Source organism: Myotis lucifugus, unplaced genomic scaffold (genome assembly GCF_000147115.1).
Source record: "Myotis lucifugus unplaced genomic scaffold, Myoluc2.0 scaffold_39, whole genome shotgun sequence".
In the NCBI taxonomy this organism is placed as follows: Eukaryota; Metazoa; Chordata; class Mammalia; order Chiroptera; family Vespertilionidae; genus Myotis; species Myotis lucifugus.
In genome coordinates, this window is record NW_005871087.1 from 2,568,104 (window position 1) to 2,584,357 (window position 16,254).

The 16,254-nt window shown below is 36.6% G+C and overlaps 1 protein-coding gene across 11 annotated transcripts in view; it reads right to left on the reverse strand.

Moving 5' to 3' along the window:
• Positions 1 to 16,254, reverse strand: part of RBMS3 (RNA binding motif single stranded interacting protein 3) — a 606,121-nt gene that overhangs the window by 136,786 nt on the left and 453,081 nt on the right. For all 11 annotated transcript variants that reach the window (XM_006087592.3, XM_006087588.3, XM_023752958.1 and 8 more), the window contains exon 7: positions 5,870 to 5,976. In XM_006087592.3, the coding sequence (XP_006087654.1) occupies positions 5,870 to 5,976 (107 nt within the window). The remainder of the gene's footprint in view (positions 1 to 5,869; positions 5,977 to 16,254) is intronic.

The window sequence follows — 16,254 nt, forward strand, 5'->3', positions numbered from 1 at the left end:
CAGCACAGGGGAAGTTTTTATCCATCATTGAAAACAGTCGATATCAGGTCTGACAATAAGATAACATTATCTAGGTTATAGGTTATAACAGACCACTTAGCTTAAGTTGACTGTGATAAAACTGATAACTTTAGCTTTCAGTCACTAATATGGGACTTTGTGAGTGGATTAATGGGATCTATTAACTTAAGGACATTAAAGAACACTATGCCAGTTTATTCCATCTCAGAAAAGGTTTTTAAACTAACATGTCCAGGCAAAGCCATAGCATTGTTACTATGCTAAGGGATGCCATTTCTGGTTTGTGTGAATGGCACCCCTGGTATTATGCAGGGCCGATCCTGTACTCCTGTCCTTTGGCAACTCCAAATGCATTTAAATAATGTCTTCAAGAAATAATATATCATCTGATGCCTCATCTAAAACTTGCTCTTTAATTGGAAATAAGTGAGAATTCCAAACATTAGTATTCCTAGAATGCACACACCAAAAAAACTTATTTGTTTTTCTCTTCAACATAACCTAAAAACTATTCCTGGAAATCTGTTGAATGCTAATTAGTTCCATTAGTTCATTTGAATATTGAGACTCTGAAGATAATCTTGTTAAGTGTTTTCATAGTAAAAAATAATATTTCTTCAGAGCATCAAAGACAAAATATTTATTATTCATTGCTTTTAAATTGACTCTGGCAGAGAACTGTGAAGAAGATAAAGGCAATAAATGTAATTTTATTGATTTTAGTTTTTGTAATAAAAGCTTGTCTTTTTTTTTTTCCACTAGATGTATGAGTACTTTGTTAGTTTCTTTATTTGTTCAATTGGCATATCTCTTGTTTGTATCCATGGCCAAAACACTATTTCTTGGCAGTACAATTCCCAAAGCAATCATTATCAGTGACATTTAATGACTCAATTAGTCTAGGGCTTGGGAAGATTTTATCAAAGCTAGATTAGAGTTTTGAAGCCAGTGAAAATAATTTGTTTTATAACATTTCAACTATTTAAGGGTAATATCCCAGCATAAAATTTTGGAGAAATAGCATTATCTTCTGTGATCTGAAACTTAGCCTTTACTGATATTTGAAAATTCTGAAGGAAATTCAAAGAATAGACACAAGAGTCAATGTAAAACAACTTCAAAAGTTTAGAGACTTAGATTATAATAGTAGAAACATCCATCCTTTGATTTGATTCAATCATGTTTACAAAATAGTTGAATGTTTTTTGATCAGCTATTATTTGGGGCAAAGAGTACACACAGACTTGGTGGTTTTTTGGTAGTCATTGAAAATATATTCTTGAGAAATATAGAAAGACACATCAGGATTTTCTCTTCACGTATCTGGTATATTTTTGAACTAGTTTTATGCATTCCTGATTCCAGACTAGTCCTTTGGGGGAACACGAGCAAGATCAACTTGGGCAACATATTGCCTGAAGTAAGAACCGAGAATACGATGTTAGATAAAATCAAATATATGGCCAATGTAATATTTTGAGAGTCATAGAGATGACAAAGTGAGACTATTTCTGAGCTAGGAGTGACCTTAAAACATTTTACCTCTTGTATGGCATAAGCACTGGCCAATCAGAATCTAAATGCTGAAGTAGGATCCTGGGGAACTCCTGCTGTGCCAGCCAGCACCTCATTTTTGCTGGATCATGAGAGGTCTTCAAGGAGGCACCAGAGTGGAAGGGGCAATGGAGCTGCACTGATAGATCATTGCCAGTAGTTATGTACCAAATGCTACAGATACATTTTACTATTTCCACAAGCTGCCTGGTTCTCCTGGCATATGGTCGTGGAATAGCAGCCCTGTCCTTGGCTCAAGCTTCTCTAGGACAATGGTTCTCAAAAGGTGGTCTCAGGACACCCCAGAGTTCTTGAGATCCTTTGGGGACATCCATAGTTCCTGCCTTTCTCAAGGACATGTCTATGTAAGCTAGACTTCATATGCTTATACCAAACAGAATATTGTAACATATATGCTGAAGCAGATATGCAAATCTGGTTATCTTTTACTAAGTCAGACATTAAATGATTTGCAAAAATGTAAAGCGGTGTCATTATTCTAAAAAATAATTGTCTCTGCTTTGAAAAATATAGTACTTTCAACAAAATATACTATTTTTGATAACGAGACGGGTTTATTACTTTTAAGTAAAGTAATAAATAATAATTTTTAAGAGTATAAAAAATTACTTAAGACCAAGAATTTGAGAACTGCTGCGTTAAGAAATAAAGCAGTCAGATCTGTGGAGCACCGGGAAAGAGAGGCCAAATAGCCCCAACCTCTAATCATTCTGCTCAGAGTTTCATTTGTCACTTGAAAGCTAATAATAACTTTAAAATATCCCTTTGTTTTCCTTATGCAAAAATATGTACCAGCATATGTTTATATTTCAAAACCTCACTAAGTTATGTGTATGAAGTTTTCAATATTGGATTTTTTGGGGTAAAAAATGCATTTCACTAAACTATGCTAAAGGAACTATTATCAAAATGCCACCCAGAAGAAAATAGGTTTATATAACAAATTAAAATTTTAATTAGCCTATAAATTGTCATGTTTAAGGTACTCCTAAGATGCTTGCAATCCAATAGTTTTGTATTTTCAGCATTTCATCAGAAATGCTTTTCACACTAACGTTTTACCTGATTTTCAAAAGGAGGAAAGTAAACAGCCTCAATTTGTGCTATTATCTCAAATTCTAAAGCCACAGAATTTAAATGATCCTTCACTGTATCTAAAGTAATGATGATTGAAAGGTCTACCATTATTGTATACAGTTTACCCTGGAACAACACAGAGATTGAATGCCAACCCCATGCAGTCGAAAATTCACATGTAACTTTTAATACCCCCAAATTTAACTAAGTATCTATGGGGGATTGGTTCAGATCCTCCCCAAACCAGATCCCAAAATACACAGAAGCTCAAGTCCCTGATATAAAATGGGGTAGAATGATGCATATAGTTGGCCCTCAGCATCTGTGGATTCCCAACTGCAGATTGATAACTGCTTCTCGTCTGCAGTTGTTTGAAACTGTGGATGGGAAACCAGGGGATATGAAGGGCCAACTCGATACTTATTGAAAAAGACATGTGCAGCCAGGCTGGTGTGGCTCAGTGGTTGAGCACTGACCAATGAACAAAGAGGTCACTGGTTCGATTCCCTGTTCAGAGTACATGCCCAGGTTGCAGGCTCAATCCCCAGTAGGAGGCATGCAGGAGGCAGCTGATCAACGATGTTTTTCTTTCATCGATCTCTCTATCCCTATTCCTTCCTCTTTCTAAGAATCAATAAAAACATATTATAAAAAACACACGTGTAAGTGAACTTGTGAAGTTCAAATGCCTGTTATTCAAGGTCAACTGTATAACAAAACAAATAAACAAGCAAAACAAACATCCAAAACGGCCTCCTTATGAAGCTGGGATGTCAAAGGGCTACCAGGTAAATGAAAAACACCACCACCCATCAGAAACGAACTTCAAGGGAGTTGCAGGTCTCAATCTTAGCACTGGATAAAGGAAGGGGACAAAAATAATTTCCCCTAAGAATCTGACCCTCTGCTCTTGCTTTGATTAAAGCTTCAATTCATGCAATCAGTGTGGTCATAGACCTTAAACAGAGAATGTAGGTAATACACCCAGGTGACTAACAGGAGCAAACACAATTTATCTTGTAATGATGACACTGATGATATGAGGGAAACCAATTTCAGAAGTGTTAAAATGTGGAAAAACAACAACAGAAATGTGTGCCTTAGAAACAATGAAATACAGTAATTAGAATTTACTGGATTATAAAATTAAATACTGCTTATCTGGGATTAATGTATATTATGCCATACTTTATCAATCATCCTAATACACTTTACTCTAGCAGGTACAAAATATATTGTGATGGACACAAAAAGTTATCCAACATTCTTGGTGTGTCAATGTCTAAGACCACAATATAATTATAAAAATTAACAAGCTCACCTCAAAATTAATATATTTGGTAAGCATATTTTTAGTGCATGCCATTTCTTTTTCTGATTTCTTTCCTCTGAATGTGTCTACAGCCTTGGAATACATTTGTATTGGTCACTGATTTATTAAGGTCCCTTGATTTTCATAATTCAACAGGAAAAAGTAACTTTTGAAAACAGAGATTAGGAATATACTTTTAAAACCTACATTTGAATTATAAGGGGCTCTGGGTCCTAAACTGAACACCACAATGTTTCCAGGCCAAGAGCACACACGCTCTTCTGTATCATACTCTGAAGCAGAAGCCCAGATTCGGTACATAGTACCGGGGTGGCAGCTCCAGTTCTGTATTTCTTTTGTTTATTGGTTTGGTTTCTATGAAATGTAGACTCAGGCGAGGCATGTTGCTGCAATTGGCATCCCAATTCTGCACTGCAAATGTAATATTATAGCTTCTTGAGAAGACAAGAATGGAACTTTTAGTCATTAGTGCCAAGTTGCCTAATTTAGCTGTGAGGCTTTTGGGTTACAGTTTGGACCCAGAAATCTTTCTACTCAGCAGGCATTTGACCCAGCCACATTTTATAAGATCAAGTGAATCTTTCTAGACTGGATGTTTGGTATGGGACCAACATGAGAATGAGCGCTATCAGAAATCAGCTGTCTTCTGGGGGCAGTGGTGCTACCCACTGGCCATTAAACTGCACGCTAAAAACACACGGGTCATTCAGCTTTTCTAAAATGGAGAATATTGGGACTCTTGCCTTTTTAAAAATAGCTTTAGGCACTGCATGGTGATTCTCTTTTTCATGTCTTTAGGTAATGAGTTATAGATTATACAGCACTTGGATATAAGTATACTCTTTAAGAGGGGTTTTGAGACCTGCATGAAAATACTCAAAACTGAGCCTTAGAAACTGAAAAATGGCTAAAGGATTGGCTGAGAAAAATGCCCCCCTTTTCTTTCCTTACAAATGTCCTCTCAGTGCTAAGAGTGTAAAATGCTACATCAAATAGGATGCCTCTTAAATGATAAATGGGTGAAGTAGGTGCTTTGAATAGAAATGCTAAATAAAGCTCTTCTGTTGAAATTATGGCCTTGGTACAAAATGGCATTTATTCAAGTCATTCAAACAACTTCATTCCTTTCACAAAGAATAAAAAGACCTCTTAGAAGCCCAGACACCTTTTCTTTGTTTTCTTACAAGAAAAAAATAACCAAAAGAAATCATTCCAAGTGGAATTGGATCCATAGGCTTGCTTTTCTACCATTTTGTGTTACGAGAGTAAATGGATAATTAATAGTTACATGCTTTCTTCCTAGTTGTGAAAAACAAAACCCTGTGCGTATCGACTTTTCTTTCTCCTTGACCAACAGAAAATATTATATTTTATATTGATATATAAACATACATAACACATATCCACACATTTATGAACATCTGGGCATATGCATAAATACACACGTGTGCAAGTAGAACACCTCAATCTCAATGTTTGTTTGCTTGTTTCAAAACACACTCAACTCTCACTGTTGATTTCACCAATATTTTCTTAAGTACTCATACCCTCATTTTTTAGCTATTATACAATTACACATCACTTCTTGTGAATAAGTCTTTCTGTGAGTGCCTATGGGGTTCAAGTTTAGTTAAAGACAGAAGACTTACTGTAGTGCAGAACCGAGGTCAATGTTGAAGTCCTATCTCTTTCTCAAGAAATTTTATCCTGAGCACATTAACATAGGCCTGCTCATTTGCCCCCTGAGAAGCCATTTGCTTTTCCATGGGACCTGATTTCCTCAAGACCCCAAACGTCTGTGTTGTCCCTCTTCTGAGGGATGTCTGCTGCCAAGTTTCTGAGCACAAGCCAGTTGGGACTCACCTCTCCTTCCCTGGGCCAAGGCCTTCCATTCTGGGTGTATTTGCTTTGATTCTGTCTCTTCTTTTGTCCTCCATCAGCGAATTTGCACAGTAAAGGCTCACTAGGGGCTGGGAAGATAAGAAACCAATCCTACATTAGCAAATCCCCCTTAAAAATAAGTGATTATTTGAGTCACAGTAGGGCTTTGTAAGGCATATCTTTTGAAGTAGTCTTGCTTCTGGAGAGATGTTTGGCCCCCTTTTAGTCTCAGCTCTGTTGGCTGCTGATCTAACTGGGCTTCAAAAAAGTACTGGCAGACCATAAAAGCATATGACAAATATTGTTGAAAAAATAATCAGCTGAAGCAGAATGTGAACTTGCCTTAGAAGTAAAGAGGCCAGCGTCGACCCCTTCCAGTTACGTTAGAAACATTCATAACCAGTATTCGTGTTTGTATAAATATTTCTCCCTCAAATTAACTCTGTTTTCACTGTAGAAACTGTCAAATTCTATTTTGGAAATAGGTACTTAGGAGCTTCTTTCTACAAAGGGGGCTATTTTGCTAATTGCAACCAAATTAGCTATTTTTTTCTCATTATCCCCTACAATTTCATAAAGACTGGAAATTGATTGTTCGTCCAACCCCTTTCACTCCAATCTCCCAGTAAAATCTAGTCAGAATCCCAGGGGGACTAACGATTTGAATATTAAGTGAACCCACATGATAAAATATAGCCAAAGGATATGGCCCTAACAAACGAACCATGGATGATGGGGGGCGGGGGAGGGGGGTAATATATGGTCCTCAGTGACTATGTACACTTAGTTCCTAAGAAAAAGTGACCCAAACTAACATCTGATGAACCCCTCTTCTGTAATTACTCTGCAAAATGATAATCTTTTGAAAACGTAATAGGGCAAAAAATTATTCTTTGTGAGTTGGCGCCACCTCCACATCCTTACTTGACTGTGAAAATTGCTGCTTGTTATTACTACAAACATGTTTTAAAATGAATGAATTTTTAAAAAGCCATATTGGCCTAACAAACCTGATCAATGCACTAACATGCCTGGGAGGGTTTTTTGTTAGTTTATTTGTCTGAGCACAAACCAAATATCAATTTGTAAGTTTACAGTCTGAAAACCAAAATGAACCCTTTCCTCCTCGCCCCATACTCTGGGGGGAAAAATGTGTTCTACTGAAAATTAATTGTACTAATGGTTCTAATTCTTTACTCCTCCCAATATCCTTTTCTTTTGCCATTTAGTATTGTTGAGTTCTCTCAACCTGACTCTTGGTCTGACCTCAGATAAGTTGTTTTGACCAATGAGATATTAGCAAATGATACAAAATATTTTTAAGCATTGGGGCTTGCTTTGCATAGCTTGTTTCTCTGCATAGCTACTTGAATATGCCCAGCCAGACCTGCTGGAAGATGAGCTACAAATAGAGATGAGTCATCCCTACCATTCCAGCCAAGGCCAAACTAGATCATCCAATGGCAAACACCCACCCAGACATTTGAGTGAGCCTGTCTAAGATCAGCAGGGGTACATAGATAATGCGCAGTTGACCACAGAAAAATGTATAAGCCCAGGTAAGTTCAGTCAAGGCCATCCCAGAAATCTTTAATAAATCTTTATTGTTTCATGCACTAAGATTTAGAAATTGATATGTAGCATTATTATCTTAATAGATAATGCCAAAAGCCATTCCTCCCCATTTTCACTCCCAGTTAGGTTGCTTGCATTTACTAATCTAGCTGAAGCAAAATATTGTTATAGAATTTATCTAAACTCTTTCTCCAGATGAAACCCAAAAGGGTAAATGCAATCACCAGACCTCAAACTCTATGCATAAAAAAATTTCCTATGAGATTTCAAAAGTACATATATATTCCTCACATTCATCCATCCATTCAAATGGTATAGTCATGCTAACATGTGAGTTTTTCACTGGCAGTAACACAAATTTCTAGAACACCAAATCTATAAAAACCTTAAATCTTCTGCTTATATAGAATTGAAGATTCTACCCTTTATGATTCTTTGGATAATGACTTTCATGAGTCATACTTTCTACTGTCTGAAGCAAGACTCATTGGAATTTGTGTCTCCTAAAACAGATTCTTATAGACTATGACAATGGCTTCTCTTCTGGTTGTTCATGTTTCTATAGACTTGTTCATGTTTCTTGTCTGCTTCCTGGGTTAAAGCCTAGTTTCCTGACTTACTAGTTAAAAGACAATGGGCATTATTAAAACAAACAAACAAACAAAAAACATTTCTGTGACTCATTTTCCTCATGTATAAAATGGGGATGATATTGTTATTTACCTCAAAGAGCTGTTGTGAGAATTAAGTGAATTAATGCATGGAAAAGGGCTTAAAACAATGCACAGTACATAAAACAAACACTAAATCCATGTTGGCTGTAACTATCACCATCTCTTAGCATCTCTGTTAGCCACTGCCAGTTTTCAGCTGTGAAAGCTGATCACTTGTCAGAGTCAGAGTTCAGAGTGTTTAATCAACTGGGCTTAATTTTCATCAGCCCGGTTCCATTCTAACTCCATGGTGGTTTGGCCACAGAATGTGACTGTTCTCCAGGAACGACAAAAAGATTTGCTCGCAGAGAGGATCTGTGTTTCCCAAATGGTTCTTGCTGACTAAGCTTGTCACTGGACCATCTGCCCACTGCAGCCAGATCCCTGCCCTGAGTCAGCACCAAAGTCTGGCTTCCATTATTATCCGCCCCACCCCAACCCCTCCATATGAGGCAGGTCATGTTGCTCTTACTAGTATGTGTGTTTAAATGCAGTTGCCTAATGAATGTTCCTTCTTCTTTTTCCTTTTAAAATTATTATTACTATTATTTTTGTGTGACTCAATGGCAAAAGATCTATTGATGTTTGAATCCATCAAAGCTGTATTTTACTACTAGAAAAAGTACCAGGCCACCCACAGAGCAATGGGTTTCATTGCGTTTTCTTTCCCCCAAATTCCATATTAAAATGTTTGATAATAACTGTACTAGGACCAAGTTCTAGGAAATTTTTCTTTGTTGAAAGAGATCATCTCTACCTTTAGTTTGTCCTCCAAAAAACAATTATCTATATACTAGAGGCCTGGTGCACGGATTCGTGCACTGGTGGGGTCCTTCAGCCTGGCCTGCGCCCTTTCGCAATCTGGGATCCTTTGGGCCAAAACCAGCCGTCCAACATACCCTGAGGGATGTAGTAGTGTGCTGGGGAGGAGCCTGAGCCTAGGCCAGGCACCGCACCGCTCCTGCTCATCCCAGCCCTGCTGCGGTTCTCAGGTGATACACCTGGAACCAGAGAGGAGGGAGCCCGATTACGGGGTGCATCACCTAAGGACCGCCCTCTCGCAACCTGGGACCCCTTGGGGGATGTTGGAGAGCCAGTTTCTTCCCTATCCCCGCAGGCCAGGCCGAAGGACCCCACCGGTGCACGAATTTGTGCATTGGGCCTCTAGTATACCTATATGTACAGATCTAAAAAGCCAGAGTTTCCCCAAGTCTTTAGTTTATATGTAAGTATTAAATGTATGTTATTAAATATGTAACAAATATATAAGGCATACCTTTATATAAAGAGAATTGATATATCTGTGTATGTATGCACACATGTGTACATATGTACACACATGTGCACACACATACATACATATTTAAAAGCCTTTTTTGGTGCAACCTTGGAAGCTATAGAATTAGGGGGGCAGTGTTCGCAGGAAAACAAACGGCACTGAATAAATCGTTAACTTTTGGATTTCTTCTACACACTGGCATCACAAAATTTTGCAGAAGCATCCTTGCCACAAAATTACCAAATGACAATATTCTAATTTGCTAAGGATCAAATATAGATAGACTATGAGACTCTGGATTTGAAACCTATCTTGAAGTTTTCCATTATTTTTTTTCAATTAAATTGTTTTTCTATTACAATTGACATTCAATATTATATTAATTTAAACACAGTGATTAGACATTTATGTCATTCTAGTGCCCTTCTGACACCAGAAACAGTTATTACAATAATATTGACTGTATTCCCTATGTTGTACTTTAGATCCCTGAGACTGTTCTGTAATTACCAATTTGTATTTCTTAATCCTTTCACCTTTTTCACCCAGCTCCACAATTCCCTTTTCAAAAAATTATTTCTTATTGCTAAGAGAAACTTAAAAAGTCATGGAGTGAGACTTTCTTAACTTTCAACTGAGATGTCTTTGTGAATTGTCTTTTACAGTGTCTTAGAAGCCTCAAATCTTAGCCACCTGATATTTGTCTTTTACAGTGTCTTAAAAGCCTCAAATCTTAGCCACCTGATATTTGAAGACTCTTTAATAAGCTATGGTTTTTGATAATGACTTATTTATATTTCCCAATGTTGCTGAATTGAAACAACTGCTGTTACTTTACTCATTTGAAGATGATTATGATGGCGGGAAAGATAGGACCACAATGAGTTACTAAATGAATAAAACCCAGAAACAAATTTTTAAGTGTGTCATTAAAAAAAAGATGGATCTATCCATAATATTATCCTTGAATTCCAGGAATGTAATTTTGATTTTTAGTTTGGGGTGGGAGGGGTGGGAGGAGAGGTATATTTTATTGAGAGTGGAAGAGATAACATTAGTAAATTAGGTGAATTAAAATACATATACTCTCCTAGTGATTAGGTGACTCCTAAATATATTGTAAGATAAAATTCAAACTCCTTGATTAGAAGATAAGAATTTGTCCTCTTAATCTTATCTTTCATCATTCTCCTCCCAGTCCGAGTGGTTTATAGTTGTCTCACCTCTAAATGCCTTCCTCCTGCCTGGAATTTCCTTTTCTAGCTTCCCTCCCCACTAGCTTCCACCATCCACCTACCCAACCCTACCCCACTCTCCCCACACACAAACCCTTCACCTGCAAACTAAATTACGAATCAACCTTCAGAATGTAGCTCAATGTCATGTACTCAGGGAAGCCTTCATTGACTTGACTTCAGAGTGAAACTGCCTAGTGCTTACTTGGCAGACTTTCCCAGGTTGAATGCTGTTTTTGGGTTAAGTTCTTTGACAGTAGCAATTAATTTCCAGGGTTGAAGGTGAAAAGTAATGATGGTCAGGGTGTAGTTTATACATGCATGTGTGCGGGTATTGTTAATAGCATGTTACACATAGGTATACATAATACTCTAAAGCAGCGGTTCTCAACCTGTGGGTCATGACCCCTTTGGGGGTCGAACGACCCTTTCACAGGGGTCACCTAAGACCATCAGAAAAAACATATATAATTACATATGGTTTTTGTGATTAATCACTATGCTTTAATTATGTTCATTTGTAACAATGAAAATACATCCTGCATATCAGATATTTACATTATGATTCATAACAGTAGCAAAATTACAGTTATGAAGTAGCCACGAAAACAATTTTATGGTTGGGGGTCACCACAACATGAGGAACTGTATTAAAGGGTCGTGGCATTAGGAAGGTTGAGAACCACTGATCTAAAGTGATGCTGCTCAAAGGGTAGTCCAACGACCAGCAGCACTGTATCAACATCACCAGGAGCCTGTTAGAATGCAGAGTCTTGGGCCCTTCCCAGATCTACTGAATCAAAACCTGCATTAGAGCCCATTCCCCAGGTGACTGGTGAGAACACTGAAGTTTGAGAAATAGGGATTTGATTATGACTGCCTCCCTCACAGAAGAAGAAATACTTCTTAGATATCAAACAGGCATCCTCTGAGTAATGAGATGATTTCAGCAGCACAGAAATATCATATTGTCTACGATTTCCTTATGGTATTGTTGCCAATTAATTTTGGTTAGTCTCTTTTAACAGTAGTTAAAATAGAGACTAAATGAGAAAGACGCCTTTGTGGAAGTGCGTCGCAGTTAAAAGCCACAGATTGCAATGTGCTAGCAGACATTATGGTCTATCATGTAAGTGGGGAGTATTTAAAATATAATTATAACAATGCATAGCAATAAAGTTGCACGGTAATTATGAAGGAGTAATTACCGTTTGCTTGCTTCGTGGAGTTCTTCTACTCTTCTAAACTTTGTATTAAATGTGAAACATCCAATGCATAAATTGATAAGATATAGCCTAATGATTTCTAGGACTTGCTGTTTTAAGCAAACAAACAAAACAACAGCAAATATTTTGCTCAGCAAAATTAATGTAAATTTTTAAATTTTGATTGTCTATTGAAACTTAACATGTCTTCAGTTTTATGAACCACTAAGAATGTTCTCTAACATCATATTCTACAAGTCAATATTGACATTGATTTGAACTAATACATATCAATAGCAGAATTTCTACTGCTCTTTAGAGAAGTTGAACATTTTTTATTTTTATCATTCAATTAAAAAATTCTTCTACTATTTATCATAGGTTGTGGTGATGGTGTTACTGCATTATCTCTTTAGTATTGTAAGTTACAGGTCTGGTGGTTTAAATATTAAATTTTAAAATTCCTCACCTCAGATAGATTATAAATCTTATTTCAGAAAAAAATAAAGAATAAAGGTAGAGTGGGAGGAGATGGGTGGTGAAGATAACTAATGACAACAGAAGCAGTTTATTGGAGGTGGGCTTATAAAACCTCAGAGTAAAAATAGAGGGATGAGGTAAAGAAATTAAAAGAAAATTAAGAATTATAATTTAAAATGTGATACATTTTCCATCTAGGGACTGCCTTTTTATGTGCATGTGAACCAATTTTCTGTGTTTTTTTTTTTTGTTTTTTTTTTTACTTAACAGTATGTCTTGGAGATCTTTCTTGTCAGTATATATAGATCTAATTCATATATATTATAATGGCTACTTTATAGTCAAGTATAAATGTACCAGTTTATTTTCAATGTCTTACTGTTATGAAAACAAAGCTGCAGTAAACACCCTTGTCTGTGTATGTATATGTATTCATAAGCAAGTATGTTTTTAGGATACTTATAAGTAGAATTGCTGAAGTAAAAATTCCTCAGATTAAAAAAAAACAAAAACCCAGGCTGGGTTGCAGGCTCGATTCCCAGTAGAGGGTGTGCACGAAAAAGAGAGAGAGAGAGAGAGAGAGAGAGAGAGAGAGAGAAAAATCCACAATCTACCTCCGTGCTTTTCTGGGTAAATTGCATATTAAAAAGATGTTCATATTAATGATTAAACATGACATATATTGAAGAACATTAATCAAACTCAAATATTTTAGCATATTCATTCATTAAAAAAAACAAAACTCTAATCTCTTCCATATACAATATATGCTGCCCCACCCTGGACTTTGCACCTGCCTAAGTGGTCACAGTCTCGAGGGGCAGAAAGACAAGTAAAAGGCACTAAGAGATGGCAATGGACGCTAGCACAGAGATATGCATAGGTGTTTCGGAAGCACAGGATGGATATCAACTTCTGGCACTGTAGTCCTACAATAACCTCTCGTTTAGAAATCATGTTCAATACCACAGGGAGTTTTGAAACTTCACAATTTCCATGCCTGACTCCCCCGGCACCAACTGCCGGGTCATAGTCGAGCACACAAAGGACTGATACCGAGTATTACATAGTCTGGCCGAAGAACAGGCTTTCATCACAGGTTTGCTGAATGAAACTATGAGTGAATCAGGCGACACAATGATAGGATTTAGCGGAAATACTTTTAGAACACCTGGGCCGCCGAGACCTGAAGTTGGAAACTAGCAGCCTCACAAGGAATGTGAATTCCTTTCAGCTAATGCTGTAATTTGATGAAGTCCTAACCTTCCTGCTGTCTGATACCTGACCTGTATTACTCATTTCCTTCCCTATGCTGACAGAAGTAGCCTGTACTGATTTGGGGTAAAAATGAAAGATATAAGAGTATTTCTTGCTAATTCTATGTTAGAACCATGTTCTTACTTTTTTTACACTTATTCCAAAATACTTGTTTCTATAATATTCAGTTTTGTCAAGTCCCCGATTTGTCTGCAAATGATTTTTGTATTCTCTCCCACATATGCTCTATACATGATAGACTTCTTACGTATATAGGTATGTGCGGGCATGTGGTATTTATTTATCTATCATCTATCTTATATATCTCTCTAGATATAGAGCTAGCAAGTTCTACATTTAAATCACAATTTCCCTGGAAAACACCCCATGAAGGTTATGACACAGAATTATTAATTTGGTAGAGTGAGCTATTTGGTTACATTCCCTTACAATTTCTAGCACCCTCTTTACTAGTTAACTGTGCGTTGTACACTGTAATAAGCAGGTGTAGTTATTTAGGTAGTTCTTAGTTGTAATAAACTTCCAGCCTAGAAGGTATATATAGCCTCTGTCATATGATCCTCAAATTAATTCAAACCCTCGATTTTGTCAATAAATGAATTCCCAACTATATTGGGGTAGCTGGTGGGAAACTAACACCCAGAACTCTGTTCTCTACATTTTGCCCTCCAACTGCTTCCATTTTACCTTCCTAATCACTGGAGGTAAAAGGAAATGTGTTTTATATAGTTCTTGTGATTGATTTCATAATTCAGGGATGGAAGAAAAATATTTAATATCTGTACATTAAGATCTGATTACAGTGGCTCCCTGCCCACAGATTGAAATTAGAACTCAAACTAAACAACTGATGAGATCTGCTACCATTGCCACTCTAATAATAGTTCATTTTAACAGGACAGACTCATTTCATGGGTTATATTTACAAGTGTCAGGCACATGTTTACCCCTATCATTTAGGCCAAAACAAGCACAACAATGTCAACTCAAAAAGTAGAAATAAATAAAAAGTTAAGGACATACTTCAAAGAAGGTGTAATTTGCATGTGCGTTCCTAATATTACCCCACAGTAATGGACTAATGCTTATATTTACTTTCAAATATAAAACGCCCCACAGCGATGTTAAAAGCAGAGAACAGCAGTTTGCTTAGACACATGACAGAGAAAGCCACTGCTTGATAAATAATGTTATGGTCTATGTAATTACCTAAACTCACCTGTTTTAAGTATTAAAATGCCATTTTTTCTTTAACAATTCTCTGATAATTCTTTTTCATGTAGGAAAAGATTATTTTTAAAGACAAACCAAAGCACATCAGGGGAATAACATTAACAGAGAAAACTAATGTTTTCTAGTAGATGGAACTCAAAGGTTAAAGGTTAAGTTTGGCTGATTTTATGGGGCATATGACTGAAACATTATCTGTGCTGAATGAAGACATGGTTTGATACCAAGAAAGTGGAAAGTACCAGTAGTCCCAAGAAGCATTAACTGACTTACCCTACAACCAACTGACTTACATACCCAACTACAAATTGAGGAATGTTGTATGATTGGAAGACAAAACATCAAGGAAAGACTCCTGAGATAAAGAGTCTTTTTTAAAAAAAAGAATCTCATTTATTGACCAAGATGGACCACTGCCTGGTCTTGCCTCATTCCTCCGTCTTCTGCATTTCATCAGTGTACTGGCCTCTGTTAAACTCCTTGCATACTGTAATGTTTATAGATTATTACATACTGTATGTAACATGACACATTTTTCCAGAAAAAAAGGTACAAAGAAGAAAAAATACAGCTATAATCTTATAGTGCAGTTATCCCTTTGATATTAAAACAAATAAGCAAATACATAAACGGAAGGACACATATACTAGTAAAGTTAGTAAATTCAAACTATATAAAAATTAAAAACAAAAAGTATAAGACCTCTTCTCAATTTCCCTCCTCCCTTTTCTTATAATTCCTTCCAGGAAAATGCATAAATATATATCTAATAGTCCATTTATCTAATTCTTTCTTTTTTTATTAATTCAAAGGGGGCACTATTGCTTCATAGGGGGGCTTTGTTCTTTGTTTACCTTAATTCTACATGAAGAATTTTCCCTATTACCATATATCACTCTTTTGAAATGCTGCTCAGCATGGTAGCCTAGTTATCATGCACCATAATTTATAAATGTCCATCAGTAGGGGACCAGCTAAATCTTATTAAATTTCCACAATGCATTTCCATGTTTTTCTCTGCTATTAAGAGAATTTGATTTGACTGAAGTCAGGAGCTGGGTCCTGTCCACTTTTCTCTAGCATCTGCCCCCGTGGCCTCTCCAAGTGGCTGAGGGTTAATGCACATTTCATTATCTGTTGATCAAATTATGAAATAAATTCAGGCAGATAGAATAATTTCTTAAGATTCCTTCTATTAATTAAATTTTAAAGGATTAAAGAGTGAGGGCACAACTATTTTCCTCTTTTAAGAGAGCATAAGAGTCCCATAATTTTTATACTTAACTATAACTGGCAAGTGTATTTGAAAAAGAAAAACAACAAAACAAAACAAAACAGAATTCCAAGTCCTAATCCCAGGTCTAACTCTGAT